Source organism: Phalacrocorax carbo, chromosome 2 (genome assembly GCF_963921805.1).
Source record: "Phalacrocorax carbo chromosome 2, bPhaCar2.1, whole genome shotgun sequence".
Taxonomy (NCBI): Eukaryota; Metazoa; Chordata; class Aves; order Suliformes; family Phalacrocoracidae; genus Phalacrocorax; species Phalacrocorax carbo.
Window position 1 is genome coordinate 101,529,419 of NC_087514.1, and position 17,866 is coordinate 101,547,284.

Sequence of the window (17,866 nt, forward strand, 5' to 3'; positions counted from 1 at the left end):
AGGGGTAAAGTGAGGACAGGAGAAGGCTGCCAGAGCTGTTCCCGGCGCTGAACTCTCCCAGGTCACTCCTCCGGCACTCGCTCCAGTGGAGGTGGAGGTGCAGGCAGCGGCGGGGACGAGCACCCGGCAGCCACCCTGGGCCTCCAGCTGTTGGGCTCAGGATAGCACTGGCCTTTTGGGCTTGTACGTTGCGAGCTACGGCTCGTGTTTTCAAAGTCTGGCTTCTCTTCCGTGTGTGTTTCATCCGAACTTGGAAAATTTCAAGCATGTGCCTAAGTGTTGGGGTGTGCAGACACCATCGCAGGCAGTGCAAGCCTGCAGGCCTGTTGCTGGCCAAAGAGTGCTGGTGTGTGCAGATGCAGGGACTGAAATTGTAATACCATTTCTGCAAGATCTTGTACCTGCACTTGAAGGGAAAGCTCATGCATGTGCTCTGTGCACACACAAAGTCTCAAAAGAAGCCCTGCTGAAAATTTACCTTTGCTGCAGTCACACAAAGTGACTAAAATCCCAGCACATACATTTTCAGTTAAATATAATCTTTCTAGTCTATGTATTATTCAAAGGAAACATCTTACGGAGTCTTATTATTCAACTGATTGCATTAAATGTTAACATAAACCTTTAAGTAAAAGAAGTAGTTACTCTCCTCCACCATGTCTGTGCTATTTGATCATGTATGTGAAAATAAGTGTGTGTGTGTGTGCACATGTATGCATGGGTATATGTGACCTGCTGGCACACACAAAATCTTGAAGCATTCACTAGCGGTTCCATTATAGGTAGGCACGCTCAGGATGTGCTTTTTCTTTGACAGTGCCATGTAGCAGTGCCTTGATTAATGTTATTACTCTAAGGAATATAGTAAAAAAAATCCAGCGGAGCAAGAAAATTATTGTTACAATAAAAGCCATTGAAATGAACATGCTTATTAACATGCCTCTCAATTGCACAGAGACTAAAAGACAGGGAGTGTGTTCTTCTCTTCCATGTTGCTCTGCATATTTTGTCATTATGCTGCAGAGCTGTCGTGACTGCTGTCTCCTGGTTATGATTTTCAAATCCCAGTTGATGATTAATACCTTTGGCTCAGACAATTGTAAAAGGCCGGTGCTGTAGCTGCATACATTTTCGCACTGCTCGGGCAGTACTGATGTGCATCGCAATGTGGAGAGGCATGTAGAGTGGAAGGGAGCTGAGAGAGATGAAGAAAGAGGGTATCATGCAATAAATAATTTTTTCCCCATCTGTCAGGTCAGCACTCAGACAGGTTTGACTAGAAAGCACATCGCATGAATGCCTTACATTTCTGCAGCACCTCGTAGTTACAAGCATCCTGAAGCTTCCTGTGAGGAGATCAAAAATCTAGGATTCATGGATAAAGTCCATTCACTGTCCTCAGGTAAAGAGGAAGAGTGGACGAGGTGCAGAATTTCATTCAGGTTTTGCTGAAAACTCTGTCTTTGCCAGGGAGAGTGTCCCTGGGCTGGCTGTGTAGGATCACACAGAAGCTGAGAAGGAAGGTGGCAAGTATGCTTTGTGGCAATGACAAAGTTAAATCCACAGAACTACTGATGTACGCTCAAGGTACATAAATGTAATCGTGAGTAGAAAATGAATGAGAAATTAATGAAGGGATGATGGGATCCCTGATATTCCTCATTCTGTTTTCTAGGACTGCTCTGGCTATGTCTTTTTTTCTCCCATCTTCACCTGCACTCTGCATATTCAACTTTCCTTTTGGTATTTTCAATTCTACCATACCATCCACTCATCCCTTCCCCAGGTTCCCTTTTGTCTCGGTCCCAGTTATTGCTGTGGCTATTTGGGCCCCTCTTTCAAACATAGGCAAAAGCATTTGCAAAGTTTTAGTGCGTAGGTGATTGTCCAAAACAAGTCTAACGCACACAAAAATTAGAAAAATTAGTTCGGACAACGTGTATACGCACTGGTGTGCAACATGATGTGAATGTGCAATACTCGGTGCTTGTATTATTTATTATGTAAATTTGTCTGTGGAAAATACAGCGTCAGCCTCTTATGGACTGGGATGCTGAGTGAGCTGGATGTTTGTGAACAATACCGTTATGAGTCGTACCCTTCCCCTTTGTCACTGAGGATGTTTGCTCAGATTTAAGTATTGTTTTTGTTTTGGCAGAGGCCGAAAGCTGGGAGCAGGAAGCGGCTGCACCCTGATGGCTGTCATTTCCCCCACGCGCGACTCCTGTTTACTGCCAGCTGCTTTCTTACAGACACATCGCCTGGCCTTTGATACAACCGGGCCTGTCGCTGACTCAGAGCTAGTAAACTTTCTGTGGCTATCTGCTCGTCTGTGCTGTTCTTCACAAACGTTAAGGTCAGCCTGCGGGGGAAAAAAAAAGAAATAATTGTAGCATCTTTCACAATCCTATGCTCGGATTAGTGTACGTGTGTTCCCACTGAGTCAGTAAATGATGACGGCTGGGAATGTTTCAAGTGGACGGTGGGGAGCTGGGCAGACCTCTGATGCAGAAGCCTCTTTTCCAGCAGGATGCAGAGGAGATCCTGGTAGACAGATGGCTGGTTGCCCGGTTTGCAATATGTCCTCTCAGGGCTCAGTCTGAATTCCTGCCCCCCGTAAAAGCTTTCATTACATTTTGTCACTTGGTACATTAGTTTGTTTTAATGCACTGGAACCCCACGTACATTTAGCAGTCTCTTTCTGCTTGTTTTATGGGGCTCCACTGTGTTTGGAAATGAATTAAAGCGTCTGAAAGGCTTGGCAGTTTCATTAGAGAAGGACAGTCCCATCCAAATTAGTGTAACTCACTTAAAATTGAAGTAAAATGCTTTAAGGAGAGTGACCTGATAAATATTGGCTTAAACTAATAGGATTTTCAATGGACAAATTACTGCATTTTTCTCATTACTTAGCGCTCTGTAAGGCTTTCATATTGTAGTGGAGAGTACAGTTCCTTGCTATGGAGTTGAGAAGGATGAGCGAAATCACTGACTGAAGATGCTTTTTGAGTCTGGCTGCTGGGGAGGCTGGGTGGCTCAGGGATGCTGTGCAGCTCAGCCCTCTGGGCTGCTAGGCTTGCTATTAAAGGGGTGTTGCCATTTTCCAGTGCACTTGCATAGGTTTGCTAATCGTTATGCGTTATGGGTGAGAAGATTGGCAGGCTGCCGCTGACCTCTCTGAAAGAAGGCGCTCACCAGGATAAGCACAGCGTAAAGCCTCTTGTGTTACATATAGAGTAGCCTTTTTTTTTTTTTTATTAAATAAGCAAAAGCAATGCTTATTTCCAGTTAAGGAGGACAGGAAACAGTGCATGTCCTTTCAAAGTCAAGTTCTGTGTTCCAATAAGGTGTTACTTACAAATAGGAACTAAATGAAGATGCAGTTGTCATGTTGTTGTTAGTTTTTTCATCCCCAATAGAAAATGAAAATAAGCAGGGATTCTTAAAATCTTATCTAATATTGGAAGCACGGTCATTTTATTCCTTCCAAAACATGTTTTCTGAAAAGGACTGGTGTGCATTGCTTTGATTCTCGGTGCCCATTCAAGAATTACCCTTTCATGAATGTCAAAGTAGATGTCCTGTGGAGGAAGGAGAGCTCCTCAAAAATGCTTTCAATAAGGTACAAGAGCATGTGGCCTGAGAGGTGGTGTAGAGAAGTGAAACAGCTTCTTGTGCATTAGTACCAAAATGCTTGTATAAGCAGCAATAGCAACAGCATATTTTAGTGTCTGTGCAGTATGAAATTTCACGTGGATGCAATTAGATAATATTGACAGTCACAATAGTGGCTGTGCAAATAATACCACGATATTCTTCCATCTAACTTCCTGTGTAGGGAAAAGTAGAAATGGAGAATGGAGTGGTGCTATGAAGCGTTACTAAGCTATTTATTTTTCTAATGCAAAATACCCTAAATCAAGTTTTGCCTGTGGGATGTTTGTTCTCTCAATTTAGAAGAGTCAGTAGGTGACCGCATGGTTGAGGCATGCAGGTATGTATTTTTTCAGGACAGATTCGGTGTATCTCGTATGCAAGCTTGACCATCCCAAGTCCAGTATTCTGGCTGAAAACAGTTTCAGTCAGTGCCCTGCATTTCCATGTGATTATGCTGGTGTGCTTATTTTTTTGTTACCTTTTGAACAGATAATTTAAAATTGCTCTCTGTAGGGATGTTTTCTGTGTCTGTCTACCTATCAGTCTTTCTATCTGAATGCAAAAGTATTTGATTAGTGTATTTAAAGTAATAAAGATGTCAACAGTGGTGTCACATTGATTGATGCTAATTATAAGTCTTTAATGGCTCCTCTGGTTTGGCCACTCTCCTTGCAGATTGCGATTTTATGGTTAAAATAATGCCCTGCTGTCCGCAGACTTGGTCATAAATTGTGGTCTATCTTTCTTTAATGACTCCACATGCAGTGGTATAATCCCAATAACATACATTATCTTTGGTAAAAGGAAGGCAGTGACTTTCATAGAGGTGATGGATGGATTTATAAGGACTAGCTAACAGACTGGCTGGGATCACACCAGAGGCAAGGCTGATTGTTCTGCTTGTGCATTGCCATAAGCAGAAGCATTAGGCAGGCAGTCTTGGATAACTGATGATTTTCATCTAATCCCTCTCTTTCCACTCCGTAACACTAGTAAAAGTTAAAGAAAATGCTGAGATGCGAACCAGAGTCTCCTATCAAAAGCCTAACTACTTAGTAAGACATAAAAAAATCTTCCATAGGCATCTGTCAGCTATGCTGAACAAAAAGAAATGCAGATCCATGCTTTGTGGGCTTTCTCTTTAAAGCACGTAACGAACGGTCAATGAGTGTGTGTTCACCTTACAAAAGTGCATTGTTACCGTGAGGAAAATGCTACAGCTCTGAGAAAGGTCTCACCATTTCTGAGGGAGTTTAATCATTTTACCTATGTGTGAAAGTGAAAATTCAGGGGACCACGCAAGGATGCGTGCAAGGATGCCTGCATATGAATGGATGTTTATCGAGTTACACGTGTCCATTTTTAGGTAGAATCACTATAGCAATTCTGAAATACCACCTTATTGCTTCTGTATTCATAACTGGCACTGTAGGGCTCCAGCACAGCATGGAGGATTCCATAACGCTGTATGCATACAGGCAGGTGCACACAGATGCTTTCAGAGCAGTCTGTGCCCTACTGGGCCTGTAATATAACTGGTGAACCTGGCTAAAAAGCAGGATGTTTCCTTAGCGCTAAAAAGTTAGGAAGATAAGTTAATTTGGAAAAGACACAGTTACAAAAAGGAATTTCTTTGCACCCTAATGATGGCCTTTACTGCTTGGTAGCTCATTATAGTTGTACTGTGGTGCATGATCTACAGCAATGAAATCCAAGGAAATTACTACTGGGGAGTGAGAGGCTGGGGATTGTTTTGAGGGTGTTGTTTTGTTTCTTTTTGTTGTTTTTGATGGAGTAAGATGGGACTCATAAAATTAATTCTGAGCAGAACTGTAGCACCAACGATGGTAAAATATATCACAAAAGTTTGAAGCATTTGGATCCCATTGCACACTGTGAGTTCCAGTACTGCTTTCTGTGAGTAGGTGTCTTATACAGCTACTGCTGGACCAGTTACATTCTAAATAAATCCAATTAGTGTTTGTTTATTAAGCTGGAAAGCTGTGTCACTTTGTCACAGAACAGCAATATGAACATGCTTAAATGTAGCAAGAAAGCCAACAAATGAAAAAAATTCCCCCAAACCCAAGGCACATCAGGAGTTGCATAAAGGGCTTTTAGTCACTTGCTACCAAATTTTACTAGGATTAGTTTTTCTGACTCTGACAAAGCAGCAGTATTCCTTTGCCATGTTGTGAAGTGTATGCTTCCAGAAGTCACATCAGCCGGACAGCATCTGGCTGGGTGATGAGCTTAGCAGGCAGCTGTACTTGCAGATTTGGAGTTAGTTCTGGTTCTGTCATCAGAGACCCTGTTGATGGGGCGTCTGGAGCACATTGCCCATGTGAATGTTTTGGGTTAGTTTTGTTTTGGTGTGGTGACGTATTAGAGTTGTTGTTGGGTTTGATTTTTGGTTGGTGGTTTTTTGTTTTGTTTTGATTTTTCTTTGGTTTGGTTTGGGTTTTTTATTTAGTCTTTAATTGATCAGAATTTTTCCTTTTGCTGCGTGTGCTGGAGTTGGGCCGTGCATCCATACGAAGCTTTCCCCATGGCCCTTGAAGGGCAGAGTTCCCTTTGCCCCAGCCCCTGCCTTTTCACCCTGCTCCTGTCTCACACCAGGCTCATTTGCAGCACTGGTGACTCTGAGAGTCGAGACAAACGTGCCGTGTGCTGGGGGGTTGTCAAACACATACGCTTCATACAAGCATGTCCTTTGCTCTCCAAGCGGAGGAGCCCCTCAGATAGCACGCATGCCTGTGCACAGACGTCAGCCTACGCACGGAAGCTCACACTAACCAGAAGAGGTGGCAGCGGGGTTATTTATTCTCTCTCAATTTTATTATTTCCCTTTTTTGTTTATGATAAATTAGCACTAGCTCATGTGTTGGAGATGAAATGAAAAAATTTTAAAAAAACAACAGCCCCAAGGCTTCTGTTTAAAAATGCAGGTTAATCCTCCGTGGCTTTCAGAAGCATTTCTGTAGCATGCTACTAATTAAGATAAGGTTATCATTTTAAGTTATACCAGGAATGCAATTAGAGCTCTTACTAAGAACTGTAGCAATCAATTTTATACAAATTATTCAGACCTGGTAAGGTAGAATGCAGTTTTAATAGGACAAGAGAACACACTGTGGTTTTATTAAATATAATAAAGATTCAAATTACAGCCTAATGCTGTACTGCCACTCATTCATCAGGAATCCATGTATCCCTTTCTAAAATCTTTTCTTCGGTAGGATTAATTCCAGCAATTTTTTTTCTCCTTTTCCATGTACAGTTTCAATGGATTTTTGGTCTTGAAAAAGAGCCCTTTAAATGGATGTACTATAAAACCAGAAATGAATGTAGAGAAGTATTCGGTATGCTTACCAAATAATATAAATTTCACACGTACAAATGGGTATGAGTTGATGTTAGATGCCAGTTTACGATCTATGTAGCTTGTAGATGTATGTATTTTCTGAAGATACTGTAGACAGTGGACCAAATTCAGCCCCTGTTTAGGTATGTGAAGAAAGCAGAGTGGGCAGGAGAGTGGGCTCTACTCCCACCGGCCCCCCTGTGCACCAAACAGGATGGGGTGTTTCTGTACCTTTGAACTTGGGCCAAACCTCAATATAATAAAATAAAAAGGATTGTGTGTTAGCAGAAGAACTATACTCACCACTTTCACGTTTGTTTGTTCATTATCATGTTTGTTCATTCATTAACATACACCCATTTCTGAGAAATAGTGTGTGCCATAGACATGCAAACTGTAAAAGGATGCTGTCGTGGAAGGGTTTCACAGTCTCGTGCATACAATGTGGTATTTTTATCTCTGTGTAGCGTCCTTCTGGCTCTATTTTCCAAGCAGAGAATGCTTGTCCTGTAGGTTTTCCTGGAGTAGTCGTCTCTAACATAATCGCTCCTTGTTGTTTCATTCTGGCTGCCTCTTTCTTTTGGAGCTGTGCAAGCTTGAGCCATATTCATGTTTTTCAGATGCCCTTTTCTAGATTCTGAAAAGTGGATGGTGTTAAACTGCAGTTAATCTTGAGTGTGTGTGTGGTCGTAATCAGTAATTTAAAAGCTGAAACATTAAAACAATGACTATTCCTCAAGTGTGATTGAAAAAATCAGCAAATTCAGAAGAAAATATTTATCTAAAAAGAAACAAAACATGTGAAATGTGGGTGAATGCACATTTATGGCACTCCACCATCTTTAATTCTCCCGTGTAACAACTTGGTGATCAGTGAACAAAATTGTCTGTAAGTACAGATTAGAAGAAAATTATTTATAAAAATGCGTTAAATTATTTCTTTGTTTACTTTTTTCAAAGATGTTAAGATCGCTTAGTTTTCTGTCTTAGATGTCTTTATAAAAGAAAATTTTCATTTGGATTTGTAACTTTGTTTCTCTTGAAATGCATACTAGATGTGTTTCAGTAAGAATTATACAGCCTTCTGCAGGGTGGGAAACGAAAGCCTCTAACTTCTGCCTCCAGTATTTTTGCACCAGGCTGTTCATCTTAAAGGAGCAGTGACTAATTAACTCTTCGCTAAAACGTTCAGTGTGTGGGCCAACAGAAAACATATTCAGCTATCTTGTTTACCCAAGTCACAGTCCTTTGTTTCCCAGACCCCCTGTTATCTATCGTTTTTTATTATCTGGGCTGTACTTACCAGCCCCACTGACCTTGAGGTAAGGTATTGCTGTACTGCAAGGGTGATACGGATGGCACTCTTCTGTTTTGGGGCTGGTTTTCCTTTCAAATATGCAACTGTAATCCAGGGAAATAAAAATTGCTTTTTAATGAGAATCTTGTTAATTTTGAGGGAATACTGCATGAAAAGACTGGTTGTCATGTTTTTGCAGTTAATTTTATTATTGGCATGTGACATTAAGAGAGCAATAGCGAATGTTTCTGTGGACGCGATTCACTCCTTTCTGTTGGTGGTATCCCAACAAAAGGAATTGGTGTTAGGAAGCTCTGGTCCAGCTGAGAGCTGATCTGCAGGATGGCCTGTTGCAGGCACAGCAAATGCAAGTGTGTCTCATCCTCCCCATTTGTTTAAAAAAACTGTGGTTTGTTTTTTTATTTTTTAGTTTTGGTTTGGTTTTTGGTTTTTGTTTTGTGTGTGTGTTGTGTTTTTTTTAAGTGCTTTTGTTGTTACTCATTTTGAGACGAATCTGTGTCCTGTCAAGCTGGTACCTCTGACAAGAATGTCATGTTTGGAAACTATTTTCGTGTTGCAGGCAAATGTCCCTTCCTTTCCCCAAAGTTGGGAAATGTGGTAATACTTTTCTCTTAAAAGAAATCGTGTTCGGACACAGTGCAACAGCAGCTTGGCAGTTGGTTTCAGTGTAAGCAAAAAGGCTCTTGCGTTACACATATCCAGATGTTTTGGTACCATATGTGAAATTCAAATCCATTTAAGTCTGAAGAAGTTTTTTGTTGGTTTAAGGAGGGCAAAGGCAGTAGGCAACTTGAGTATGCTTTGATGGAAATATACATCCATAAATAAGGCACCTTTTTTATTTAGGTAATGTGGTGAAGAGGGTTGGATTAAGAAGGCATAGTTTAAGGAAAAAACCCAACCCTGCTTTCATGGAGATCATTCTCTATAGTTTGGGGGTAGAAAAGATGTAGTTTAGGACTTGCAACAATTACGTAATTATTGCTACTAGTAACGTATAAAGCAAAGGACACACTACAGGTGCTTTATATTGTTCTCATTTCATTCTTACAGGAATTCACTTTCTATGTTTGCTTTCAATGAAAGTTATGAGTAGGATTAAGTTTCGGGATGTATGTTGCTGGGGGTGACCACTGCAGAGCGGAAGCCACCACTGCTCGGTTCGACCTGGCTGTCACAAGGAGCCTGTGGCTCTTGAAAGCTTTATCACCTGCATTGTTGTTTGTACAGATACTATAGTCAACAAGGCTTGTTCAGGCTTATCAAGAGAAGGTTCATTAGCAGTCATCACAGGCGTCGTTATTGCGACTGTAAGCTTACAGGTGAAGGTTATTTTGTCATACGCAGAGGTAAAGAGAGTTTGTGTTTACAGAAGGAATTCCTCTCTGCTAAATCTGAATGGTCAGCCTTCAGCAGCAATAAAAAGGTATGTGGACTGATAGCATGGGTGGGTATCAGCTTCATTTATTGTTAAACTTACAGTAAATGTTAGCTTGGTCAAAATGTCTTTTAACAATGTCTTATAAAATTTAACATTGTGAGCACTTAACAATATCAGTGGGGCACAGCCTATTTGTTGGGTTGAAATCTGATGAATAGCAATATTTTCTAGTCTGGTTTACAGAGTGGTAGGTTATGTTTTCATGTATCATATTTCACTATAGTAATTCAGAAGTTTTTGTTTTGAGACGTCTTGAAATGCTTAAATACACAGGACTGGATGCTAATGATGAGTGAAAACAAATATTCCAAAGCTGAATCTAGTTATAGATGTCAGAGTCAGAGGAACTGAATCAACTTCTAAATGGCAGTTGAGTACAGAAGACATTTTCAAATGACTTCTTGATGTAAGACCAGGAAACATTTGTCCTGTTGGCCATAATTATTTTTAGATCTCCTCAAAGTTTCTCACAATTTGTTTACAATTAAACCTATCTGCAGTTCACAAATTAATAACATGCATCTGAGGCTTTTATGTTGCTCAGCCAGTATAACATCTGTACTTTGGGTGCTGTAGTCCTGATTCAGCAAATGGTCTTTACAAGCAAAAACCAGTTAACTGTGTGATTCTGTCATACTGAAGACAGTAGAATGTAAGCAAGTGTTCAGTACATGAGCTTAAACAGATCTAATTTTAGGGCTTTTGAATAAATTTGAGATGTTGCTTTTCTTCTTCAGTTTCTTCTGACTTTGTTTTCATTCCTGGTAACATGCAGTCTTCTAACCTTCCTTCCTAAGCGCTCTTCTATGACTTTGCTTTTAATGTTTTGGGGTTTGTTTCTGTTTTCCCCCCTTCCCCCCAGAGGCTGGAGTTGTGTGATAAATACTGCTTGGTTAGTACAGTAGCAGATCAGGTGGACTGCCATTAGGAAACATTCATTAAAGTAATTAAAGTAATTGAAAGATTAAGGTTTAGAGTTCAGCAGAAATATGCACCCTGTTACTTCCCATGGCATGGATAGTGACCTAAAGTACACCATTTGTAATATTACACACGCAGGTAAGGTGGAAGAAGGTTAATAAGGTTTCAGGCACAAATACTTAAACCTGAGGAAACACCAGCCATAGCATTGTCCCTCAGTAATGTGTACGTTGGTACATTGCCATTCACTGTCTGTGTGCCTGATCGTATATGCTTTCTGTTCCTAGAAGTTCCCATTTCTTTCCTTGAGCAGGATGGATATAGACAATTGATCTACACCCACCCCTTTTTTTTTTACTGTGCTCTGAGATCTCTGCTCCAGAGAAAGATGTGTTTTGTCATCAGCTAAGGTGTGCATTATCTTACTGATTCACAATGTGATTAATCTTTGTCACATCCCCATGAGATGAAGGGCTGATATTATCCCCATCTTACAGGCACAAAGCTGAAGTATAGGTGCAGCAGTGCAGGGTCTCCACCAGTTTAGTGTATTCAGTTTGGGATGCGCTATGTGGTACTACACGGCACAACTTCTACTGACTTCAGCTGTGTTTATAGATACTCTCCTACAGAACCTCATCTTGGGGGCCTGGAGAGGAAAATGCATGTATAGAACTTGTGTATAATTAGGTAATGTTACAAGCCTCCCACAAGGGTAAAAGGGGGTGAATTCTGTTCGCTAAATTAATATTCAGCTTTCCAAATGAGGTTTAGATGTTTAAAAAAAAAAAAAAATTACAACATTGCAAATTCGGGTTCGTATCTGAGGAGCAGCAAAAAGTAACACTTTAATGAACAAGATGCATGCTTATAAAATTATAAATTCTGGCTACAGCTCTCGGAAATGCTAAGGCTTTACAAAGAAAATATCAATAGAAATGTTATTGTTTGGGGAGAAGGACTCTTCTTGGAAACGTCTAATGTTATTTTACTGTAAGTTTACAAAGTGAGGTAAAATAAAACAAGCAGAGGCGGGATTGAGGTTTGACAGAGATAAAAGCAACTTAAAAAGTGAGTGGGAGGCAGTATTAATAATACAGTGATGCTACTGGCTCTTCTCCCTACCTGTTCACTCATCATTTCAGCCAGATATGTACACTTCATATATATAGATATATATCTCGTGTATAAGTATATACAAGTATACATATATATGAATATATATTTTTGAAGGTATATGTATAAAAAAAAGTATGAGAAGTTGTATTTGCATATGTTCGTTGTGCTGCCCAGACAACTGAGTGATGAGAACATCAAACACAGTTTAAATGTGTGGTTTTTCCTCACTTCAGTGTTGTGCCTTTGGTTTCTGGAAGCAGTCTGTCACTCTTGCAGTTTGGTCCTTGACCTTCTATCGCTTTTGGAGATGTGCCATACAATCTTTGTTTACAGTAACAAGCATGGAAAAACTGACTTCCTGACAGTAATGCTGAAGTCTAACTTGAAACCACTCACAGGTGAAAAAACATACTTCTTCCACTTTGAACTTGTAATGTGTTTCATGTAAAATACCCATCTAAAACTGGGCAGCCAACAAAAGGAAACCAGTCCTTTGCCCAAGACCAAATATTAACTGCCTTGTCAAAGGTTTCAGTAAGGAGTTGGTGGTAATGCGTTTCTGTATGTTTTTCCCTGTGTAGCATAAAATTTGTAGTCTTAAAAATCCACCTCACTGGTTAATTTTTATATAGGTATGATATTAATTGACTGAGCAGTTCAGGACCCTTCATGGACTGCTAGCTATTGCATATGCAGCTCTGATCTCCGCATAACCTCTTCATCACACAGCTTTCTTACAGACTGATAAATCACGTTATGATTTGTAGATTGCTTTGCATGAAGAACTGATATATCGCACAACTTCCTTGTTTTCTGTAATTTGCATCGCCTTTCCTAGTGTTCTGTGATCATCAACTCAGTAATAATGTCTGTAAGACTTTTTAAGGAAATTAGGGTATTTACATGAGGCATTTGTGTGTTCAGACTAGATTAGCTTCTTGAAGTGCAAGTTTAGTAATGAAAGCAACATTTGAGTTTTGGAGCCAGAATCAAAGTTGTGATGCAAAATGGACGCAAATCTAATAGAAGATTTGTGGCCCAGTTCAGTGGTCATGTTTTTGGTGATGTAAGTTAGGTGATGTGTTTTGTAGCAATGAAATATTCCATAATTATGTCAAAAGAGTGTTATTTTACACTTTCAGGAAATTAGAAGCGTATGATAAGGAGAGTGGAAGTTAAATGAAGTGGGCTAATGAAATATTCCTATTTTCTTGCGTGTTGTGTCTTCAAAGTGATATGTGTTTTATTGCACACTTCCAAATCCTCTATATAAATTTTATTTTCTTTTTACAGCATTACAATAATTACAGTACTCTACATTAACTTACGGCCTGACCCCTTTTACACTGGTGTATACATCATGTCAGTTGCTTTTGAACTGTGAGAAGTTTGGCCCCAAGGCTAACTTAACTGGAGGAAACAGTGTTTAGTAAGTCAGAATAATAATGGGAATATTAACCTCAGGAAGCCTCCACAAATATGGAGAAAATTATATATTTTTCAGTGTTGATTATAATTTGGTTGCATTTACAGCGATGTATTGCATTCTGCTCTGTTGAATTCCCACATTTCTGCTCCCCTCCAGGACTGCTGCTGAAGTCTTCTTTCTCACACAGTTTGCGGGGATCCAACAGCACAGGGCTTGAGATACGTAAACTCAGTCCTTTAAAGTGCATAGGCATTTTCTAGCACACAACGATCAAACGTGGGTGAATATTGAGAAAACACCACCCCAATTTTAAACATAGCATTTGTCCTCACACTGGAAACAGAATCTCAAATATGTTTAAAGAGCTGGCGAATAGAAATGTACGTGGTCAGTGCTATTACCTGGAATAGCTTTGGGAGGCTAATTGCAATGAATTGTCCACCATGCATCCGTAGAACCTAGAATTAATGTGGGAAATTTTTCAAACAGTAGTATTGAATAATCAGTGAATGAAAATAAATTGATCTGGTTCCAGATGACTGCAAGAGAAAAGTGCAGAACAGTGCTTCACCAGTTTCTTGTGAAGAAGGTCTCTGTGCTGAAAATGCAGAAGCAATGTTTCCCTATTTTATTTTTTTTTTATGCAGTCACTAAGATGGTCTATGCAGATTCTGGCATATTTTACTGAAAATTACTAAAAGGTGGAATTGTGGCTATTTTTTGACTGCATGGACAACTAAAGCATATCTTTTGTATGAGACAGTAGTTAGATCTTTGTTCCAGGTGCCATATAGTGTAGCAATATCAGGAGATGGCTTTGAAGAAGCCCATCAAGTACCAAATGAATTGTGGTCACACAAAACTCCTTACGGGATACTTCACCCTACTGAAGAGCTCTGTACACTGTAGAGAAGCTGATTCTGGGACTTGAACCCTCAGATGAAGTTGACCTGAGTGTCTCTAAACTATGGCAGTGTGTGTCTAGACACACTCTGTGGTCACTAAACATCTACTGGTATTTTGTGCAAAGCGTAGGGCACTTCATGCCTTGGCCAGTAGCCAGCATGGCTTAGTACTTAGACCCATGTGCAGCTCTGCGGTTTTTGTTCACTGACATATGTTTGTTTTGGTTTGAGTCCATAAGGTTTGCACGCTTGAGGTTCACTTTGAGGTTTCAAGTTCAGTGAAACTTCAAGTTTTGCCTGGCTTTTGGGTTGAAACCTCAAGCCTAATGATAATGATTTCTCTATCTGCAGATTACGAAGGGAAAGGTCATTGAAAAACAAACCCCAAAGCCTGATACTTGCTGAGAATCACCAAGCATTCAAATGGGCCATTTTGTGCAGAATTCAGCAATTGTTTGTTTCTGTCAAAATTGGCAACTCTGCATTTTGCTGATATGCACAAGTGTATTAGCGGCGTTCTGCTTCAATTAAAGCTATACCATTTTTCCAGGTTTCTGCTATTTTTTTTCAGTTCTTACTTCCTAGGTAGCACTACTTAGCGCTACACAGGGATGGCAGTTTTTGCCTGCAATAAGCAAAATGTTAAATTTATGTTAAACCATTGGCCAGATACTTGTTTGTTTTAAGTCCTGTTACTTCTGTCTGATCTCTGCAGTGCCTGTGCTATGCTTAACCAACATGAGGTTCTGCTTCCTTTGACTTCAGGAAGTTAAGTCCCAAAGGGGATTTTTCCAAAAAGAAAAAGCTGGTGTCCTGAAGGCAGTTGGGTAGCTTTCCCCTTTTGAGTCCTAACACTTGTCTGGTGTTGAAAGGAATTTAGGTCGTCTTCTCTGTAACTGTGTAACTCTCCTGGAGCTGGGATCCAACGTTTCATTTTCAGTGACATTCAATGAATCTGGGACTTGCAGGGATCCATGTCATAGTGTAGTGCTCTACCACGCAGATAATTAGCCATATGACGAAGTATACTGAATCTGTTTGAAAAACACCTGAAACTAATTCCACAAAATTCAGTAGACTTTAAGCAGTCACGAATTATAGTTATTTGGGGCTTTCTGTATATTGCTTTAATTCTTCCTGGTGATTGAGAGTCTACTCTGCTGCTGAATCTTTTGCTCCAAAGCCTATCCCTTGTGGACAGTTACATCAAATCCGAGGTAGCTGTTGTATCCCTAAGGTAGCACAAAGCTGCACTAATACAGAGCAGGATTTATGAACAAATGTTTGAGAACAGATCTTCAAATGCTGGTACCACATTGGTGTTGGGAAATTTTCTATTGATGACCTGTCAAGGCAGCATCCAAAATAAGCCCAGTTCTCTCCTTATCTTCCAGTGTAAAAGCTTTCATGTGAACTCAGGCAGTAATTATATCAGCCAGAAACTCTTACCTGTATCCTCAGCTGTTCTTGTGGACAACTTCCTATTTCTCCATTCACTGTATGGAGGGGGAGAAAATGTGCTGTGGATTTCAGCTGAGAAAGTAATTTTAGACAGGTAATTTTACAGTCTGCCGATTAATTACGTTGAGAGTTAACAGTATCTAACAGAACAAAGTACCTATGTTAGACATTCGGAGAGGGAAGAAGAGCGTTAGTTACCCATGCTGTTATCAAAGAATTTAGTGGGGAGGTTATCTGAAGGGATCTCAGTGTAAGAATTAGATTTTTAAGCTCTGTGTGCATAGGGCTGCCTCTCACAAGGAACTTTTCTGCATCTAAGTCTTCTACATTTCTGAAGAAATGGTGACTGGTCTTTCCCTTAGTAATTCTTGTCTCTTCCCCTTCCTCCGCCTATCATTTGCATCTAACCTGACTGTGTATCTCTGGGTCATATTTAAAGGTACATACATCGTGTACCTGCATAGGAGGTTTTTCACAAGCTTGTGGATGTATTTGTAAATACTGTAGGGCCCCCTTTTCAGGTCAGTTTGAAAAATGGGTCCTGTATAGTGTATTCTGAGTAAACTAGCATCCTCCAGGTACCATACTGGTTCAGCTCTAATTCTGACTTCTGAGGGTAGTTCAGGTTTCACACACATCTGGTCTTTGTTTTTTCTCCTGATTCTCATGGGTAACATGTGGTAGAACACTGGAATCAGGGTGTTCACTGAGGTTTTAGTGGCTTGGTTAATAGTTGAACTGGAAGCATCTAGATATCAAAATGGAGGTGCCCCTGGTTTGTCTTTTCACTCTTTGACTCCTTCATTACTCTTTGGTTTTAATGTTAGATCTAGGAAAATGTATGCAAATCAGTATTTCCCACTAGCAGTGCAGTGAAGGTTGTGTATGTAAGAAATAGAGAAAGAACATTTATTTCCCTGGGGCAGAGGTACAGCACTGGAAGAGGTTACCCAGAGAGGTTATGGAATCTCCATCTCGCAGGGTTTTCAGGATAAAGTCACAGTTGACCTGATGTAATGTTGATGATAGCCAGGGGGTTCACTAGCTGACCTCCAGAGGACCCCTCCAACCAAAATATCTGTGATTCTAAGTCAGAACAGATAAATGAGCTATGGGTATCAAGTGGGAAAGATCATCAGCTCACAGAGTCAAGAGCTCCTGCAGCTCTGTCTTAGAAACTAATGAGAAGGGACGAGAAGCCATTCTGAGACATGCTACTATAATTGTAACAGGTTAAAAACAAAGAGAGTGGTCAGCAGGACAGCTGCTCTTATCTTGTAATCTACAACCCTGAACGTACTTCTTTTGCTGCACTGAGTCCCTGTCTCAGTAATGCTTATCTTTTGGACTGAGAAAAAGCCACCCAAAGCCTTTATTCTCCATATTAGCTGACACTACATCTGAAAAAACAATATTATATCCATTAGCTGCAGTCCAAGTTTGGGTGCACCAATATCGTTTTCCAGCAAAGACCTGCCAATGCTGAAATTGTTAACTCCACAGGTGAAAATGCCCTCGGATGACTGTGGTAATCTTGTGATTTCTGTACGTGCAGTCCTGCGGCTCTCCTGAACACTAGCTGCACACTGAGGGTGAATGCTATAACTGGATTTTACATGGAATTGAGGCAACCGCTAGATGCAGCCCATTGCAAAACCCCTTTCTGAGAGGAACCAATAAGAAGAAGCTACAACTGCCTTGTGCAAATTTTTGCAATCTGCTATTGCATGAACAGTTGGGAAGGTTGAAATCGGCACGAAAGAGCACTCGGGTTTTGCTCTGATTGCGCTTCCTTGTGTGAGTGCTAGGCAGCTCGCTCTCTTCTGGGGAATTCTGTGCTTGATCTCCATCATAGAACTTCGGAGCCTGCAATGGGATCCTGTGCAAAACAGCTGCGCAGATTCACGGCAGCTATCTTACATTTCCCCGACACCGTGTACGGTTTCAGTGTAAAGAGCCAGGGAGCGCAGCGTTGCGAGGTGTTGCCCAGCTTTTGCAAACAAAGGGGATGGAGGACTCTGTGCCACCTGCTCTGTCACTTGAACAAATGTTAGGAGTAAAACAAGCTACAAGACGCTAACTGTTTGTTGGATGATAACTTTATGCAGCAGCAATTCCATCGATCATCAAGGTCAGCTTTTTCGCTTTTGTTTCTCAAGCGAACCAGTCCCTTGGTTCCATGCTCCTATAGGCAAGATGGTAAAACAGCCAAGGATGTTAACCGCTTGGTGCCCTGACAGCGAACAGCATT

General features: G+C 40.6%; 1 protein-coding gene across 4 annotated transcripts in view; it reads left to right on the top strand.

The window, feature by feature from the left end:
• The window catches only part of LOC135312009 (uncharacterized), a 265,067-nt gene that overhangs the window by 240,099 nt on the left and 7,102 nt on the right, over positions 1–17,866 (top strand). For 3 of the 4 annotated variants that reach the window (XM_064443701.1, XM_064443702.1, XM_064443703.1), the window contains one exon: positions 2,159–2,356. The exons of the other annotated variant lie outside the window; for it this stretch is intronic. In XM_064443701.1, coding sequence (XP_064299771.1) covers positions 2,159–2,356 — 198 coding nt within the window. The remainder of the gene's footprint in view (positions 1–2,158; positions 2,357–17,866) is intronic. 4 annotated transcript variants of the gene reach the window in all.